We start from the raw sequence: 19,815 nt of genomic DNA, 5'->3' as shown, positions 1-19,815 counted from the left end.
GTGGGAGCTGGGGACTGGGAGGGTGGCACAGGGATGTGCATCAAGCCCTGAGAGAAGCTGCTCAGAGCTGCAGATCTCACAGCAGAGCTCACCTTCCAACAGCTTCCACCTCATCCTGGTGGAGTGAGCAGTGCTTTGCTGTGCTCAGTCACATCATTTGTGCAACACAACCTTCACCACCAGCCTCTCCACCTCTACTCCAGCTTCATATTCACCCTTCCCACTGCAGTCTAACAGTGCTTCTCACCTGGGAAGAGGCAGCATTTAATCCCTTCTCCTCCAGGTACTCAGAGACAGGACCTATGCTCATCTCTCTGCAGCTGGCTGGTGCTCTGGAGCTGCAGTCCCCAGCTCTGATTGGGATGCAGACCTTGTACTCCATTTCCCTCTCTTCTTGCTGGCACTGCCTGTTGGTCTGGATGTTACAAGTGACTGTTTAATTTCCACAGCTTTCCCCATGCTCATCTTTCCCATGAATCCATTTCTCAAGCAGTTTGTTTCACTTTTCCCCTGAACACAACAAGAAGCACATTTTATGCCATGTGTTTTGTTAATAGGGAGCTTTTCAAACAGTGTATGAAAAGCTTTTTGTTGTGTTTGTTTTTTCTTCCTCTCCCTTTTGTATTGAAGCAGGTTGTAGTTCTTGCTGTGCTGTTGGAGTCTATAAAATGCCCATGTCCAACACGTGTCTCCAGATTTTGTGAATGCCAAACAAGAATATCTCTGAGAACCTTAAATCCCAAGCAACATCTTCCCAGTGCTGATAAAGCCTGGAATGCACACAATCAGAGCACAGGCTCCCACTGCAGAGAGAGAAACAAAAGGCTCCCATACAAACAGTTTCACACACACAGACAGTCTATCACTGTATTCCTTCATACAATGGCTCAGCTGAGAAAAACTGCACTACGCCCAGAAAACACACAGCTAAAGCCAAAAAGCCAAATGGAAACAATTTTTTTTTTTTCTGAAAAGAAACAGTTCCAGCCTTTGATAGGCAAAAAACCCAAGGATGGAATAAAATAAAAAGAACTGGACCATTAGGAGGGCATTGCCCACACTGGTACCACAGAACGTTTTGTGCCCCACAGAGGGCTCATAGGGCTGCTTGGCCATGCTGAGCTCAGCACAGCTCCCTGCTCAGGCACTGGGGTCACTGGGAGGGTGTCCTTCTCTGAGAGATGGGCTGATCTCCAGGTGCCTCCTCACAGCCAAGGCAAGCAGCTGCCAGGGGCTCTGCAGACAGCAGAGTGAGCTCTGTGCAGCTGGAGTGAGGCAGTGAGGAGGTGCCTCAGGGACACCCCTTCAATCCTCACATCTTTGTGACAGGTCACTGAGACCCAGTGCAGCTTGTGGGAAGGGATTTGTTCTCAAACCAAGTCCCTGCAGCCTGTGGATCACCAGGAAGGCAGGGGAGCATCAGGCTGGAATGTGCCTCTAGCAGTTGCTTTGGGCAGTGCAGCAGGGTTGCACAGCCTTGTTCCTGCTGGCCTGGGGCTGAAAACAAAAAGCCAAGGGCACCTCCCTTCCCGTTTGGCTAAAAATACCTCCTAAACCTCGTTACTGGCAGCCTGGTGTCAGCAGGACCTGGAAACCCTGACGGAGCTGATTTCTGCTCTGCTGTCTCTGGCAATCCTTGTTCTTTCCTGCCTCAAGGGGAGAGTGCATCTCGATGTGACAGAAGTGGTGGCTGTCCCCTGTTCACAGGCAGAGCCAACACACAGACCCGAGTCCGGAGCCCCTGCAGGAGCACAGCCCTGCCTCTGCTCCCAGATGGAGCAGGAGGCAGATGAGGAGCAGGAAGTTAAAGGGATCCACTGAACTGCAGCATCTTCAAAGGGCTCAAACCAGCTTCAAGGCAGCGAGGATCAAATGCTGGTCATGCCGTCAGGACCAGGTGCTCTCTAATGTATCAGAGGTGAAGTACAAGTGCTGGCTTCTTGTGACTGAACTTCTGAGCAGCACACTTGAAACGAGAGGGGACTTAGTGCCTCTCCTGCTGACGGGTTGGTGTCACATCCTGGTGCTGCAGGGTGCTGGCATTAATGTCTGTGCGCTGCTTTGAAGCTGTTAACAGCTGCCTACGCAGCAAAGTATTTTATTAAATTACCTGGCTAGCCAGAGGACAGGGAAGCAGGAGAGATCCAACTCTACCTTCCTCTTGCATTGGTGCTGCATCAGCACGACCAACAGCAACCTGCAGCTCTGCTTGGTACGTGTTAAATGTCTGTGAAGGCTCACCCTGCTGCACTGCCACTGCTCGTGACAGCAGGGACTGCAGCACCAGGCAGTGAAGGGATGGACCAAGTCCCACAGGGCAGCATGGGGGACACAGGATGAGCCACCTGCCTGGGGATAGCTGGAGGCAGGACACGAATTTGAATGCATCAGCCCTGACAAGGGAAAACACATGGCAATTCCCAAGCTGCAGCAGATGCCTGGGAGTCCTGTTGGCTGGGTCCTTGTGTCTGAGCACGAGGCATTGCCTTGCCAGCACTGAGCTCACTGCAGGAGAGACTCCCAAAGTGAAGTTTGGGCTCTCACCATCTCATTCCTGCCCAGTACTTGAATCTGCTTCTCTCTGGTCCAAGTCTCCAGTGCCTTCTGTACAGCATTAAGAGCTTCCCTTCACTGCTTTCTTTTGGTCTGTCTGCAAACAATGCAGCAAGCTCCACAGGGAAGCAACACAAAGAACAAGAAAAAGCAAGAATAAGAATACTTCTGTTCCCAAGGTCCCTTTTCTACAATTACAGATCAGAAAGTAAAATCTGTGTTCTGCAGCACTGCTAGGAACAGTCAAGTGAAAAAGCACATGCACATGTGCACACACACAGGTATGTGGACACACCACTCTCCTGCAGGGTGTGTGCTGACAGACACATGCTCAGGGGCAATAAAAGAAGAAATCAGACATGTAGCCTGACTGGAGAGGGACTGGAGAGTCACAGGATGAGGTGAGCAGAGGTATGTTGAGAACTCATTCAGCACTCAGCAGGCACTAGTGCAAGTGGTGCAGCACTCACATACACAGTTCCTGGCACACCAAGGCTGATTTCAGTCACATTTCCCTCAAAGTCAACTTTGAGCATCCAGCTTTGTGACACAGTACTCTCTGCTTGCTGCCAGGCATCTGTAGATGGCAGCTTTCCATGTGTAAATGCATTTCTGAGTTTTCTAATCATCATAGTCTTTGTTTGCATGAGGATCAGGAGATCCTCCTCACCCCACCATGAAACAGAAACCCACGGCTGCACAGCACCGAGCTCAGTGCCCCAAACAGGCACTGGGGGACATCACTGAATGCAACCAGGTGCTGTAAGTGAGCCCTCGGTGGCCTGTGCCCCTCCACCCCACATCCCCATCCCTGTCCCTCCCAGTCCCTTGCTGCAGGGCTGGCTCCCTGCAGAGCTCTCAGTCACAGCCAGTGCTGCTCCCTGGAAGTGAGCGGCCCCGCCGGCACCTGGCACCAGAACACACATTTCAAGGAAATTTTCCACACGTTGAGGATGTTTTCTGAACACCAGATTTCCAACCCAACTGCTCGTGACTCAGGCCAGTTGGCAGGGCCAGAAGGCTGCTTTGTGCCTTAGGTAATAACAATTTAACAAGGTAACAATCTCTTTAGCCACAAATTAAATGGAAATGGGAAATGTCCTGTGCAGATAAGCTGCTGCCTGGATTATGTCCCCTGCCCAAATATAAACTCCTCTGATCTTTGATCCTATGCACACATGCACGCACACACAGAGCCGTGCTGCAGCTCTGCACCTCCCAAGCCTCACCTCATTTCTCACCCTTCACCACCATCCTCCTGCCACTCCTGGCGTCAGGTACCAGTGCAGATACCTTGCTGTCAGCAGCAAGGACACACAGTTATCACCCAGCCACCTTCCCTGGCACTCCCTTGAACTCACAAAGCTGTCACCTGTCAGTGACGTATCTGCCACCTGAGACACCGCTGTGCCTGCTTGTGCACGGGCTGCCACTCACCTGCCAGCTGCCTGTCCCACAAGAAACACACACACTGGGCCACACACGCAGCACTTTCCACTTTCACCTGCCCTCTCCCACCCCCTCTGCCCCAGCCACGAGTCCTCCCAGGCCAGGTGTCCCTTGCAGGTGTCCCCATGCCCACGGCTGGACTGGCTGACGTGAGGGTGGGACGGCGCGTTACCGGACGGGGTGGTTCGCTGTGTCCGGGTCCAGGGCAGTGACCACCCCCACGACAGAGCCCACATGTGCATCCTCCTGCACCTCCAGCAGGTTGGAGGGGGGCCGGAACTCGGGGGGCTCATCCACGTCCAGCACTGAGACCCTCACGATGGTCTGGTCCCGAAAGGTGCCCAGGTCCACGAACCGCGGGTCCACGAACTTGTTGAGGGCCTCCACCACCACAGTGTGCACTTTTTTTGACTCGTAGTCAAGAGGCTGGGGAAGAGGGAAGGGAAGAGGGTAAGCCACAGCCAGCCCAAGGAGCCCCTCTGCTGCCCCTTCCTTCACCAGAGACATCAGGGCAGCACTAGAGCCACTAAAGTCACCTGCTCCCAAGCCTGGGGGTTTTCTGCTTTGCCCTTCTGCCAGCAGCACCCACACCAAGGGGGCAGGAGGAAGCAGAAACCTCCATCCCACTCCCCTCAGGGCCCCCAACAGGGTGCCCAAGCTGTGAGCAGCCAGGATTCACTGGGAAGACAGCACAGTGTGTGCTGCACATGAGCGAGTTTTCATCATTAATCACCCTGCTCTTATTTCTACAGGGGAGGCCAGCTGCATACAGTGGCCTTGAAGAACAATCATTCTTTCCTGCCTGCACCAAGTATTTGCTTGATTGTTTTTGCCACCAAAAGCAGATACAGTTAAAGTGCTGCTGGTCAGGTACAGGAATTAGGTAGGCATTTTTCTCCTCTAACAGGTGCTATCAATAACAGCTGTAAGCATTCCTCTCTGTAGTCCTATGCATGGTGTCTCCTCTGCACAGCTCACCGCTTCACTGCCACCCCCAAGCCACCCTGGGGGACTCCAGCAGGCACTCTGTGCTGCTCCTTTCCTGCATTTGCTCCCAGACACAGCCCTGTGCTTTGCCATGCAGGCGGAGCAAAGACAGGTCTCTCCCTGCATCAGCAGGCACAAAACCACAACTGCTACTGCTAGAGCAGCACTCAGAGCATTTTCTTCAACTCAGATTCAACAGCAGCAGTCCCCAAAGGAAAGGGTCCTCCCAGGGAGCTGTGCCCTCCCTAGTCAATCAACACTCTCACCTTCTGCACTGTGATGACAGCCTCTTGGGTATTGCTGTCCGTGGTGACTTTGAACATCTCCACCCCTTCCTCATCCTTCACTTGGTATGTCATGTCCGTGTTCTCCCCGACGTCAGAGTCCTCTGCCTTCACCCTCCCGATGGCAGTGCCCACGGGGGCCGTCTCCACAATGCTGAACTGATACATCTCTGCAGGAGAAACGGGCACCAAGGTCACTGCTTCTGCCTTTGAACTGCCCCCACCCTTCACACACTTCCCTGGGGCACCTTCGGGCTGTGAGGGTTGCTCAAACCCCACCGTGTCCACAGTCCAGAATGCCCCAACAGGAGCAGTAAATACAGCCAAAAACAAGGGCTGAGGGAAGCTAATTGGGGAGCACTGACATTCCAGGTGCTGTGTGAAGTAAGGGCTGATTTCTCTGCATGGACACTGCCCCGCAATCAGCGCTCTCTGATTCCTTGCAAAGATTCTTTTGCAATTTCTTATTTCTGGGAGATGCAGCCCAAGAGCTGAGCCTCCCCCAGCTGCAGCCCCTTCCCTGGCCTGCCAGCCTTGAGCTGCTAGAGAGCACTGCAGAGCCCTCACAGCCCACTCCTCACAGCAGGATCACCCTGCACCTTGCCTGGGGAGGGTCCCAGATCAGACACCAGCACCAGCCACAGGCCCCTGGCAGCAGTTTGGGAAACAGAGCTGTGCTGTGACAAGGCTGCCGCCCCTGAGCAGCGTCACTGTCCTCGCTCTGGGGCAAGGGTGTGACAAGGCCTCACACAGCAGCCAGGAGGGGCCAGGCCAGCAGACAAGTTCTGGCCCCAGCTCCCAGGGGACAGCAGCACGGTGGACCTTGCTGGCTTCCAGCTGCTTGGAAGGGCTCAGGAAAGGGCTGGCCCTGCTCTCCTACCATGTAAGCCATGTGTGCTTCCAGGCCCTGCACTGGGGCGGGGATCTGGCACCCGCTGTGCTGCCAGGCAGGGAGGGACACATTCAGACCCAGGAGCTGCGTGTGCCATGGTCCCTTGTTATTGTCACCCTGGAGTGGCCAGGCTGGCTGAGCCTGCAGGTTCCATCCCAGCACCCAGAGGAACCAGGACATGCCCCAGTGCCCGCCCAGGCCAGCAGCACTCACTCTGAGGGAAGCGTGGCGGGTTGTCGTTGACATCAGTGACCACGATGGTGACCGTGGTGGACCCAGAGAGCCCCCCCAGCTGTCCTGCCATGTCCGTGGCACGGATCACCACCTCGTAGCGGTCCTGCGTCTCGCGGTCCAGGTCTGCCACGGCCGTGCGGATCACACCTGCAAACAGCAGCACAGCTGAGCACTGAGCTGTCACAGGGCAGGTCACAGAGCCACACACAGCCTGTGGCTGGAAGGGCTCACTGGAGATTGCTTTGGACAAGATCCAGACCTAAACAGGATCAGCTGGATCTCCCTCTCCACACGGGGCAGATGCTCCAGGATTGCACCGACCTTCACAGCCCTTCCCTGGGCTCACTCTGGTATCCCACAGAATCATATCCGGTGTCAGGTACAGCACCTGCCTCTCACCAGTGCACAGAAGAAGGCACTGTCACCTCCCTTCACTGCTGGGACACTGTCCCCAACCACAGCCCTGGTGCTGCTGGCCAGCTCTGCTGCAGGAACACACTGCTGGCCACAACCAGTGTCTGCTGAACCCCTCTGCAAGAGATCATGTCAGCAAAAGCCAACTAAGGGGAGAGAAGGGCACTGAGGGGGAGAAGAACAAGCCCAGGAGGCTGTCAGCCAGCCAGAAACATCCCAAAAATCCTCCTGAAGCCCAGGGATGACCACAGGCTCAACCTGCTCCCAGCAAGTCTCCTCATGAAGCGTGAAAGAGTCCAACTGCTGCTTTTCCTGTGGGCTACTTAAGCTCCCACTGGGTAAAACCCTGGCACAGAGGAGGTTTGTGCTTTTCCTCCAGGGTGACTGGGAGCTGGGTGAAAGATCTGTGGAGGTCAGAGGGGGCAGGAGCCACAGGAAGAGAGGACTCATCCTCACTCCCACCCAAATGTGGGGGCTGTGCTGGGGCCAGCCTCGAGGTCTGCTCTGTAAAAACCCAGGCTGAGTCACAAAACCCCTCTGGCACACATCTGCAACAGCCCACTTGTCCTGATCTGCTGAGCAGGAGCCAGGCTTGCTGCAGCACCCCTTACAGAACAGGGGGTGCCCCTGCCCAGGCTCTATCTACAAGGTGCCATGGCCTGGGCACATCTTGGGGGGAATTGTGTGATTCGGAGAATGGAAGCGTGGGCAGCACATTTCTAAGAGTCTGTCTGCACAAAACCCCTTATTTACAAGTGTCCTTCTAAGTTAAGGAGACCAGAGACGACAAAACACATGCTCTGTGTCAGAGAATGCACTGGAGCTTAACAAAATGAATGGTGTGGTAGTACTTCTTACAAAAGTAACTCTCTTAAAACCTGTGTTTATAGGTCTCCAGTATTCATCTGGGATTGAGGAAATGACCAGGACTAAAATATAAAGGAATGTAAAGCAAGAAACAAAGAGCAGTAAAAGCCTGAAAACTCTGTGCACGGCAGAAATTATAAGTCACCCACGACTGTTTCATTTAAATGGAAACAAAGTAGGGAAAAAAATTTTGAGGATGAAAGAAAGAAAGAAAAGATTGGCCTGAAGTGGCACCAGGGTCAGGAAGGAAGGAGTGCCTACATGGATACAAGGTCATTAACACCACATTCCAGTCCCACTGTACCAGCAGCAGCCCATAACAGACAGGAATCAACTTAAAATCCCCTCCAGCTCAGTTTTTTAACATTCCCACAGATTTAGACATTGCTTTGTGTTTTTGTAAATCCTCTCTCTTCCAGCGTTTTCTGTTTAACTATCAGCTTTACCTCCTCCTACTGTGAACTGCAAATTCATCTCTGCTTTGTTTCACCAGTAATCCTGCCTGGTGCTAGGCTGGAGGAGGCTGCTGGTCCCCAGTGAGGGGTCTGACCCAGGGGGAACAGGGAGCTCCCCTCCTGCTGAGCAAACAGCAGAGAACCATCCAGAACCATCCAGATCTGAGCACCTTGCAATCCATCTGCTGATGTGCAGCACAATGAGCAGCGCTAGAGCATCAAAGGTCCAAGTCACCAAGAGCACAGCAGAGGAGGAGCTGAGTTCCAGCAGGCTGCAAGGAGCCAAGGTATGGCTACAGGGATAGACCCCAAGGCTACCAGATATCTTCACTCCACAGCCAGCAGGTTTCCAGTTTCCCCATTCATGTGTCTGCTGTGGCCTTGTGCACCTCCAGACCAGGGCTCACACCATGGAGCCACTGGTGCTGCGGCCCAAGGGCAGCCAGAAATGCTACTGAGCTGGGAGGATGAAATTCCTCCCCCTTGCCCTTTGCATGACATTACAGGTGCAGCAGGAGCTGGCAAAACTGTTCAGGAGACATTTATCACTCCTTCCTTTGTGAAACTAGCAATTATTGCAAGGATTAGCATTGTTAGGATTTATTATAAAGACATAACCATCATTTCAGATCGTTGCCATTCTCCAGCTCTCATGGATAGGCACAATTATCACCCAGCTTCCCTTGTCCCTCTGTCACTTCAGGTTCTCTAATTACCTGGACTCTCCTGCCTTCAGCCCCATAGATAAGGGAGCAGGTCTGAACTCAGATAGGTAGGACTGTTAATCATTGAAGAAACAAACCCTTAGTAGTGGCTGCACCACAAGGATGCCCTGACCCAACACTGAGGTCGGAAACCTCCTCATCAATACGCGCTCTCAGAGGAGACCGTGCTGTTATCCCTGGGGTAGCTTGGTCCACTGATCAATTCTATTGGGTCTGGATGCTATCAGCACCTTGAGGGGTTGTTCTCAGTCTAGAGGTATGGCCTAATTTTGGAGGTTTTGTTTTGCTCCAAGGTAGCCCCAATTGAAAAACGCAGATCAGTGGTTTATGAGTGAGTGAATTCAGGATAGGCACAATTATCACCCAGCCCCCCTTGTCCCTCTGTCAGTTCAGATTCTGAAATTACCTGGACCCTCCTGCCTTCAGCCCCATAGATAAGGGAGCACGTGATTATCCTGTGATGGGGCTCAGGGTGTGCTCTGACCCCCTCATGCACCTGCTCTGCTCAGAGGAAGCCGTTCAGCAGGGAGTCCCACTCCCCCTCACACACAGAGGCAGAGGGGGTGCAGGAAACGAGGCAAGGACCCATCCCAGCAAGGATGGCACCCTCCCAGTGGGCCAGCCCTGCACAAAGCCCCAGGGCTCAGGGGCCAGCCCCAGCTGCTGGTGCTGACAGGCCTCTCCTGCCACCCCACCGTGAATACAAAACTGTTATTTCTGGGCAAGCACTGTCTCATTGAAATTTAAGCAATTCTGTTAATTAACGGGGTCTGAAGCATTTTATAATGAAAATGATTCATGTCAGCACAATAGTGATGAATTGGGATGAGAGGGAAAAAGCTCATGCATTCACCAAGGCTGTAATGACTTAACTGAGCTGCTCGTAATGATATAGCTCATAATACGCCATGCAGGATGGGAGGAAAGTGCTCAGGCACTTCCCAGAACACCTCCAAGGTCACTCGTCCCAACGGGGAGCAAGTCCAGGCTGTTTGGCACATGCAGAGTAGGGCCAATGTCCCCAGCCAGCTCCTGTTCCTCCAGCAGCACAAGGCAGACAAAATCTCTGCCTGTGGCAGGGGTGGAGACTGATCAGAAACTCCCTCTCATGGTGTTGTGTGCCCAGTCCATCCTGGAAAGGTGGGGATCTGCTGCAGACAAACTGCCAGACCTCCAGGAGCCCATCAGGACTGTCACTGGGATGCTATTCCCAAATGGCATGGGCAACATCAGGCCACCAGCCCCAGAGTCAGGCTGGCTTTGCCTCCTAGGCTGAGGTACCACTCACCATTTGCTAATGGCTGTGGCAGATCAGGGTCTCCACACGTGCTCCACATCCATGTGGCACTAAGGGCACTGCCTCAAACATCCACCAGCAGCAAACCCACATGGTCCCATCCTCCAGAGCCAAGACAGTCTCTGCTCCCAAAACCTGACCCCCAGGGACTCTGCAAAGAAGCTGCAAGGGATGGAGACAGACCTTCCTTCCTCAAGGCTGTACAGAGCGCACAGAAAAGCCATTGCTATCATCTCCCAAGATTCACCTTCTTTCCAGCCGGAAAAACTGACAAACTTTGTCTTTCCCAGACACTGCTAACAAAGCAAGAACAACCTCGAGCTCAGAGTTGTCTCCCCCCTTCTTGTCACTATCTGTTATAGCTGAATAATGTGGACACGGGGTGGCATACCCTCTGGTACAAGGCACATGTGGCTTTCCAGCATGATCCAGATTAATCAGTATAATTACCAGGAAAGGGGACACTTAGAGCATCACATAAATACCACTGAATCTGCTCCAACAGCAGACTCTCTTTGGGTGACAAAAACAAAGCAGGACAAAGCACTCAGCAGGTAACTGCCTTCCAGGAATCCCATCATTATGGGCTTTGCTCTGCTCTCAGGTACCTCTAGGTCAGATGTCCACATCCTCAGGGACTGCCTGGACAAGGCACCTTCCAGCTGAGGGCAGGAGGATCAACAAGCCAGAAAGTCAGGGAGTAACAAACAGGGACCTATCCTGAGGAGGTTCCTGATCCATCACAGCTCAAAGCAGGTAGTCCTCAAAGGCAGATGAGATTACCTCTGGGCCATAAAGAGTCAAAGTTTTAGTATCTCCAGGGATGGAAGTGCCACCATCATGGTGACAAGCCTTGTCTTCCTGCCATTTGGGTCTCTTTAGTGTGCATGCCTGAGAAGAATCTAGGTCTGTCTCCTCTATCCCTCTCCTATTTAACTGGATAAAGCAGATTAATTTCTGCCAGCAGCCTGGTCAGTTAGATCAAACCATCTCTGCCTCAGGCCAGGAATGGCAAGGCACTGCCAAACTGACTGCAGATTCCTCACCTGTGCCCTCACCTGCCTGCAGGGACACAGAAATACCAATATATCTGCCAAGACATGAGTCCTGCTGGAAGCACACATCCTGGAGGAGGTCAGCCCTTGCAGAAGAGGTCTTGGCTCCAAGAACCAGCACTTCAGTCTCCCTCCAGCCCCCATCCTGTCCTTCAGCTCAGCACAATTTGAGAGGCAGAAGCTAAAGGTGCTCTGAGTGAAGTACGAGGCACAAAGGGTCAGGAGGTTCATGAAGCACCTAACAAGGGCTTGTTCCAGGCTGCAATCAGCCTTGCTCATGCCAGTGCAGAGCCAGCACACTCACCCTTTCTTTGTCCCTTCTTTTAGCAGCTAAGTCCCTCATCACTTAACATTAATTCCCTCAGCACATTAGTAGATACACTCTAATTTCCTCAAGATGACCAAACATACAATTTGGTCCCAAATCAGCTGAAGTTCTTGCACCAGTCTCAGAAAAGGGCTGTTAATGTTCAATCTTGCTAACAAGAGGAATCCCCTTAAACAGATGCGGCTTCTCTGCAGACTCTTGTGCCTTACACTCAGAGTCCCTTGTGCCTGCGCACAGCTCTGGTGGATAAGGCACAGGGATGGGGCACAGACCTGCACAATCTCTGGGCACACAGAACACACATCTGTCTTTCCAGGCACCAAGGAGCATTTTTAACAAACTGGCAAGAGCAGCAGAGAAACGTGTTCTGCCTCCCACCCCCACATCACACAGACCAACAGCTCAGTGTGCAGCAAGCTCCCAGCTCCAGCTCCTCTCCCAGCCCAGCCTTACTGCCCCAGAACCAGGCAGGTCTGTCTCCAAACACAGCAAGGCTGGCAGGTAGGGGTGAAAAAACTGAGAACTGCACGCAAATAACCATCAGCTTCATCCCAGCAGACCAGTATCTCCATTCTCCCTGGCACAAAAAGCTCCAAGCCCTTATGGCTCAGTCTTTAAATCAGGACACAGACTCTAAAACTCAGGAGCTGGTTTAAGTCATCACAAATGCCAGACTACATTTCAAATACCTTCTGAGTTCTGCCTTTTCCCTGCATTCAGCAGAGCGACAGATTTGAAGAACAACCTCTTCCTTACGGTAGAAAGCCAGGCTCCCATGCACAGCCCCAAACTGACAAGCTGGCTTTTAAGGAAGCAAACATAAGGAAACCTATGGTGTTCCATGCTGTGGTTGCTCTGTAGCACTCAATATCCCAAAAAAAGGATGAACAAGACTGCTGGAAACAGGGGCAGCAGGCTGTGGGGTGTTGAGCAGCTTCAGGCTCCCTCCCAAGGAAGGGATCACAGGCAGCAGTGAGTCTCCAGCCACACTGCCAGGGATAAGAAAGGGTACTGCAAAGCACATGGGAACAGACACGAGCAGGCAGGCACAGCTGCCTGCCAAAAGAGAGATTTGCCCCTATAAAGGTGAATATTCTGCAGTGGTACAGAGAATGCAGGGTAATATAAAGCAGCAGCCCGTGGATTCAAATGCACAAATTTCTCCTCTCATGTAAATGCACTCGGAGTGCCCACACTCAGGTGGACGTCTCCATATTGGAAAAGAATAAGCTTGAAGGATCTTGGTGAGGATGAGATTCCTGGAGCTGGAACAGGAGCTGCCACTAAACTTCCCACCCTGTGTAACTTTGGGAGAGCTGGGCTCATGGCCCAGCAGCAGTGAGGGGGATTCTGCTGTCAGGTTATTGCTCTCACCCAGAGCCAACACCCAGCACAGCAGCAGAAGAGGCTGTTTCCCACTGGAAGCAGCAGGCAGAGCTGTGTGCTGGCTGCTGAGAGAGCACAGCCTCCTGAGCAGATCAGGGCAGCCACAGCACGGGCACTGCTGCTCACCTGCTGCAAGGAGCAAAGATTGCCTGCACCCTGTCTGAGAGAGGAAAGCAGCACAAAGCTTACAAAGCTTAATGCCTGCAGGCTCTTGCAACAAGCCACGGGGATATTCTTACAGCTGGCAAGAAAACCTTGCCTCAAAAGCTTATGGATATAAAGCTCCCCACTCACACAAAAAAAACCCCAGCCTTGACCTCCAGCACACACAGGTGAAGTTCTTGAACTTGATTTGGTGTACACAACACAAGTTTCAGTCTGTGAAACTAATCTCAAAGCATGAGAGTGGCTGCTGTATATGAAAGAAAGAAAAGCTTATGTGCATCAGCTGTGCTTTCTCTTCACCATCATTCAATTCTGGAATCTTCCTACAGCATAAATGCCATCCTGCTGCTCCCACTATTCCAGTGGAGCCATTTAGATGCTTTTCTCCCTCCAAAGAGACCCGAGATGCTACAGGCACTCAGGGCTTACTGAGTGGCAGGACTTGGCACAGCACAGCAGCCAGACAGTTTGGGTTTGCCTGTGAAAGGTCCATTGAATACAAAATCCCAGCTGAACACTACAGCTGGAAACATCCATGAACAGGAGACAAAGTCAGCAACACATGGTCCATGTTCATGTACACAGGCATGGAAACCACTTTTGTACATGCCACACCTGTGCTATGAATGAGGGTGTGAAAAGAGCACAAGACAAGGGGGGAAGAGAGAACCTGTGCTGGAAGGAGTCAGGGGCTGAGGAGGTGTGCAAGGCAGCACATGCATGCATGCACCTGCAAGAAACAGCAGAGAAAGAGGTCAAAACCAAAAATGGAAATCAAATTGTTCTTCATTATCATATATTATAAGAAATGTAACATGCCAAGTTTTTATGGTTCTTTTTATGGCCATTAATAACAATGGTGGCTCTGAGAGCTACGCTGCTGCTATGGATAATTAAATCTTATGCTCAGGGCAGAAGCTGGGCCACCTCGGGCAATCAGACTTGGATTCCCCTGTGCAGCATAAAGTCTTGTTCCAACAGAATGAGAGTGGGAGCAGGTTGGGGTGTGTTTGGGTGGATATGATGACACCTTGTGCCCCCACAGCCCTGCTGCAGCCACAGCTTGAGGGGCTGATGGGCAGAGCTGCAGCCCCGCAGTGCTGGTGAGGCAGCTGCCACAGGCCTGCTGCAGCTCAGAGACCCCCAGAGTCAGCCCCAACACCTGTGTTAGCAGCCAGGTATCCTGCAAGCAGACATGCTCTAGAGGGGCTGGAGTCTTCTGCAGACTGTCAGCAATTTTGCCTTTGTGAAACACAAGCAAGTAAAACAGCAAATCAACCCCCCAGTGTATGAAACAGCCAGCTTGAGAATTAAGACACAAAAAGTCAAGGAATCAAGAAGCCTGGATTCCCAGAGTGACATTAATTCTCACCACAGTCCCACAGGGCACATTTTAGTTTATGCCTTAAAACAGAGCATTAATGTGGCAGGAAGCTGAGCCTCTGCACGTCCTGGCTTGTGCAGTTGGCTCCCAGTGGTCCCTCTCCATTCCAGCAGCAAGACTTCACTCACACAAAGCTGTCTCACATTAACAGGATCTCACGTGCACCTGCATTTTCAGTGGTTAGCCTATTGTTCCTACACACACAATATAAAACAAAGCAAATCTGGCAGAGAAGAGAGCCCAGGTGCAACAGCTCCTGAGCAAGGGGTGGGTACAGCCCCAGCCTGCTGCTTGTGCCCTCTCCCCCCTGCACCGGCCTCAGTCCAGACACAGGCATTTCCCAGCAGAGGCCACAGTGTCAGGAGTGTGCAGGAGCTCCCAAACCCCCAAATCTGAGCATTCCTCCAGCAGCAGCCAGGCTGGTGGCAGAGCCAGGGCTGGGCCCAGCTTCCCCATGTGCACCACAGCACTGTCAGGAGCTGGAGGGTTTCTTGCAGGTGCAGAGGTTCAGGCACACAGACCTTCTTCACACTTACACCAGCATCTCCAAACAAATCCCAGCCTTAGAAAATATCAGCACACACACAGATCAGACTTACAGAGACTTGGGACTTCAGCCCAGTTCATGCCACTGTGGTTCAGCAATAGGGTGGGGAGGACTTCGCTGTCCAGTTTTCCAACAAAAGCTGCAGCTCCTCAGCCTGCTTGTCCTTTGACAAATTTTCCTTAAACTACGGGCACTTTACTGCATGCTTTGTGCCTTAAATATCCCTTATTAGCATTTGAGTCTTCCCTTCTTAGCAAGCTTGTGAGGCTCTCATTAAGGGTAATGAGAGTCAAACTCCTGGGAGGCAAGGACAATATATATCCCAACATCTCCTGGTTATGGTCTACTCTAACCAGTATGTCAGAGCATCATCTGCCAGGGATTTATTACAGAGGCATTTTACAACAGGCTCTATTATAAGTTATTAAGGAATGGAGCAGCTTCTACTGTTCTTTCATTAAATATTAATAGAACATTTATAAACCTATCCTTAATTTAAAGTGTTACCTTTAATCAAAGCCCTGGTGATAATGATGCAGCTTTTGGTAAGGCCCCTTTGGTAGTATTTAAACCTTCTCCACTGAAGTTTTATGTGCCTGTGGGGGCATTCCTGCTCCAGGCAGAGAGGAGCTCCGGCCAGTGCAGGTGCAGATCAGGCACTCTGGGCAGGCAGCTGCAGATCCTGCTGCAGGCAGGGCATGGAGCTGGGCAGCAGCTTCCTCTCCAACACCCCTGCCAGCAGGATCCAGCACCAGTGGCCAGCAGGGAGGCACAGATCTGGCTCACAGCCATGCCCAGGAGCCACAGCCCCGGTGGGACCTCGTGGCCCAGCCCAGCTGGGTGCTGCTCACCTGTTTTGCTGTCCACAGTGAAGTGCTGCTCCCCCTCCAGCACACTGTAGACCACCCTGGCACTGCTCCCATAGGTGGGGTCGTCGGCATCAGAGGCCATCACCTGCATCACAGAGGTGCCTGCAGCAGGGACAAGGAGGAAAACAGAAAGTCAGGCAGGAGTTTAGAAGAGCAGCACAGACCTCAGAGCAGGGCCCAACGCTGATTGCCTGCAAATGATGAGGGGAAAGAGAACAGCTGGGTGCAAATGCAGCATCGCCTCCCCACCAACACCTGAAAGCCAGGACTCCAGACATTGCAGACACTGCTGCAAATGCCTCTGGTGTGCTGCAGAGTGGCAGCAGGGACAGGGTCCTGGAGCAGGACCTGCTCTCTCCAGGAGATGACTGGTCTGATCAGCTGGGAGCTTTTCTCCCAGTAGCTTTCTACTGGCCCATGTGGGGATGTCATACCGGCACCTGCCCTTCCTGTCAGCACAGAGTGAGTGCATGGTCACCTCCAGAGCACAGAGGGACCACCCAGCTGGGGCCTGATCCACACTGCAGCAGGCAGACCTGCCCAGGGACAGCACCCTGAGGAGAGGAAAGGCTTTCACTTGCCCAGAGCCAGACATAGCACCGGGTCCTCATGCTCTACACGTAGCAGGGCAGGAGGACTATAAATTGGATAAAAGTCCATCAAATGTCTGCAATTAAGTTATTGATTTTCAAGGCTGCCTCATTAAACTGGGTACTTCACTCCAACTGTCCCTGTGATGGCTTTAATTTGACATCATGTTCAATTTAACAAAAGCAGGACCCAGGACATGAGGGTGGGGGCAGGAGCAAAAGGGCTGAGATGCAGAGAGACAACAAAAGGGAGAAAGGAAGGGAAGCCTATCCCTACCTAGAGACACCTTGAGGAAGTAGGTGGTGTGACCAAAGCACTGTGAGGACAGGCTACTCTGTTCCATCTCCAGCACCAGACTCGGTGCATCCCTGCCCAGAGGTCAAGCACTGGAGCAGTCAGACAAAAGCAGCCTGTGTTCCTGTGTCACAGGAGGCAGATGTGGAGCTGAAACCATCCCTGGTGCCTTCCTCCTCCTTTGTCAGCAGACCCCAAGCCCAGAGCCGGCAGGCAAGGCAGGGATTTCCTGCACCAGCCCTGCCCAGAGTCAGGCAGGAGATGAGGCAGCACAGCACAGTGCTGCTGTGAGCAGCTGGGATGCACAGGCTCCCCCAGTCCAGTTCACTCTGAAAGGGTGCTCACTGAGGGAAACGAGCAGTTACCATGGTTGCTTTTCATTCTCCCTGGCAGCCTTCTCAGAGCTGCAGCTCTGCTGATAACAGGAGAATCCCCCTCATCAGTCTTCAGCAACAAGCTAGTTTGAGTCAACTTATTTATGCTTTGCTGTCTCCAGTGAAGTTATGGTGCATCCCTGCCAGGCACGTCCAGATTTTACACCACGGCAACACTGGCTCTCTGCCTGGCAAACAACTGTTTAAGAAATACTATTGCTGCATTTCCTCCTCCTCTCCCTGCCATAACACAGCTCCTTCAGGCAGGTATGAGCCAAGGCACATCACTCCCACACCAGCTCTGCACATTCCCCCGGGCAGCCTGGCATGCTCCCTTGGGAAGCTTCTGATCAGAAAGCAAAAACAGGGACCAGAGGATGGAGATGATACCAGGGTCTCCAAGCATCCTTCTCCCAGCTGCAGGAGAGAAGCCTCCTAGGGATGCTGGAGGTGCCAAAGTCTGAGAATCACAGAAAGCAGTGTCTGCCCAGGGGGACAAGGGAGGGCACAGCCTGGCAGCAATCAGCTGAGAGCCCAGTGCCCACAGTAGCATCTGCAGCACAGGCAGAGCCTGCTGACCTTGCACAAACATCCCCAACCCCAAGAGCCACTTGTTCCTGCCGAGGGTTAGGAGATTCAACCCTCACCCACAGGACCCAAGCCCATCAGTTTATTTCCCTGCCCTTGCCCTGTACACCCTGTGTCAGGACTGCACATTTGCAGACAGAGCAGGTGCCCCAAGGACCACACCACAGCCTCCTGTTCCAGCCCTGTTTGTGCAGTCATCCCAAGGCAGGGATCGTGAGAGGCAGGCTGGCCACTAAATGTTTGCACCACCCTGCATCTCAAGATGCATTCATTCAATTGCAGAACTCACCCCCTACTCCATCCCTGTCAGGCACAGCTGTACTCCCTGTGTTCCAGTATTTACCTGGATGCTGCCAAGCTGCAGAGTCTGAAGAGGAGGCAGGACTGTGCCCACCCAGAGCAGTTTGTGTCTCCATCCCAAGCCACACCTTGGACAGGTGAGGTGGGCTGCTGCTCTCAGGCTTCCTGTGCCAGCACTGAAAGCTCCTGGCCCACAGCTGCTGGGCACTCCCAAGAACTGGAAAAACAGGGCAGCAGCTCCAGGTCCCAGGGGTGAGCCCCATGTTTGGGACCAGAGTTTTCTGCTCAGGGGTAAGGGAAACCAATCAGCATTGCAGCAAGACACCTTCACTCAGAGGCAGAGATGGGCCACAGTGCCCTGGGGCTGCAGCCAGCAATGCCAGAGGTGATGAAGGCTCTGCCCTTCCCCACCTGCCCTCACAGCATCTCATTAACAAAAAAACAACATCAGCCAGGTAGGGAGCACTGACCCCTCTTTGTCTTGACTTCTTGTCTGCAAAGATGCCTGATCAAGGTCACCTAAAGGGTATCAGGAATTTATTAGTTTAACTTTCCAGCATCCTTCTCTAACCTCCATTTATCCCTTTCCCACCCTTCTCTGTCCATGTGAAGAGCAGTGATATTCAATTTCAGCTTAACCTGGTCCCCTCCTTCCTGCAGAGACAAGCTTTCCCTGGCTCCCACCCTGCTCCAATATTACTCCCTGCTCTCCAAGCACAGCACTGCCCACAGCAAGTACAGAATGTACAGCTTTTATTTAGTTTTCTGGCACATGCCTTAGCCATAAAAGATACACTAAATAAAATCTAAACATCCATCATGTACTCTATCACCCGCCTCCCATACCCAAGGAGCCTGAGCCCATATCCAGAGAGATAATTAGACATGTAAAATGAGATAAGACCTTGGTTCCTCCCCTGACAAGCTCACTCCACAGATCAGAGGAAACCAACAATCTTACATAAAAATTAACAGGTCAGAATCAATCTCCAATTCTCCCTCTGCAATGGTGAGCTCTGGCACAGCAGATCAAACAAACCCTGATTTCCTCCAGACCCTCACTTCCAGAGCAGTACTTCCCTCAGCCTAGCTGGCTGTGGCTGCCAGCCATCCTCTGTCCCCATGGGCCCTGCTTGGGCTGTCCCCATTCCACACCCTGAGCCATCCTGGAGACGTGCCAGGGCCAGCAGCCAGCCCTGAGCTCTGCCAGCAGCATCCCTTCCCTGTGAGCAGGGTCAGCAGGGCAGGGAGGGGCTGCCCACGCCCAGAGGTGCCCGTGATGCCCCACTGTGGTGTTTGAGGGGCCCCAGGACGAGGTGAGAGATGAGAATCTGACTCCATGTTCTCAGAAGGTTGAGAAATTATATTATATTGTATTATATTATAGAATGCTATACTAAAATTATACTACAGAAAGAGAAGGATACATCAGAAGGCTTAACAAGAATGAATAATAAAAACTCGTGACTGACTCAGAGAGTCCGACACAGCTGGCTGTGATTGGTCATTCAATAAAAACAATTCACATGTTTGGATAAACAATCTCCAGACCACATTCCAGAGCAGGAAGACATGGAGAAGCTGAGGCTCCTCATCTTCCCAGAAGAAGAAATCCTGGCGAAGGGATTTTTCAGAAAATACCATGGTGACAGCCCAGGAGCTGCAGGAGCTGTGTCTCTGCAGGGTCCCCTCCCCTGAGGGCAGCCCCCAGAGCCACCCTGCCATGCTGAGTGTCCCCAGGGCTGGCAGGGCACAGCAGCCCAGCCCAGTGCCCTGC

General features: G+C 52.6%; 1 protein-coding gene across 1 annotated transcript in view; it reads right to left on the bottom strand.

Annotated features, from left to right (window-relative positions):
* The window catches only part of CDH22 (cadherin 22), a 77,400-nt gene that overhangs the window by 21,633 nt on the left and 35,952 nt on the right, over positions 1-19,815 (bottom strand). Inside the window, exons 4-7 of the mRNA XM_066561299.1 lie at positions 15,874-15,993; positions 6,379-6,546; positions 5,256-5,443; positions 4,175-4,428 (exon numbers count right to left, since the gene is read on the bottom strand). Coding sequence (XP_066417396.1) covers positions 4,175-4,428; positions 5,256-5,443; positions 6,379-6,546; positions 15,874-15,993 — 730 coding nt within the window. The remainder of the gene's footprint in view (positions 1-4,174; positions 4,429-5,255; positions 5,444-6,378; positions 6,547-15,873; positions 15,994-19,815) is intronic.

Source organism: Molothrus aeneus, chromosome 17 (genome assembly GCF_037042795.1).
Source record: "Molothrus aeneus isolate 106 chromosome 17, BPBGC_Maene_1.0, whole genome shotgun sequence".
In the NCBI taxonomy this organism is placed as follows: domain Eukaryota; kingdom Metazoa; phylum Chordata; class Aves; order Passeriformes; family Icteridae; genus Molothrus; species Molothrus aeneus.
This window is presented reverse-complemented; position numbering and strand designations above follow the sequence as displayed.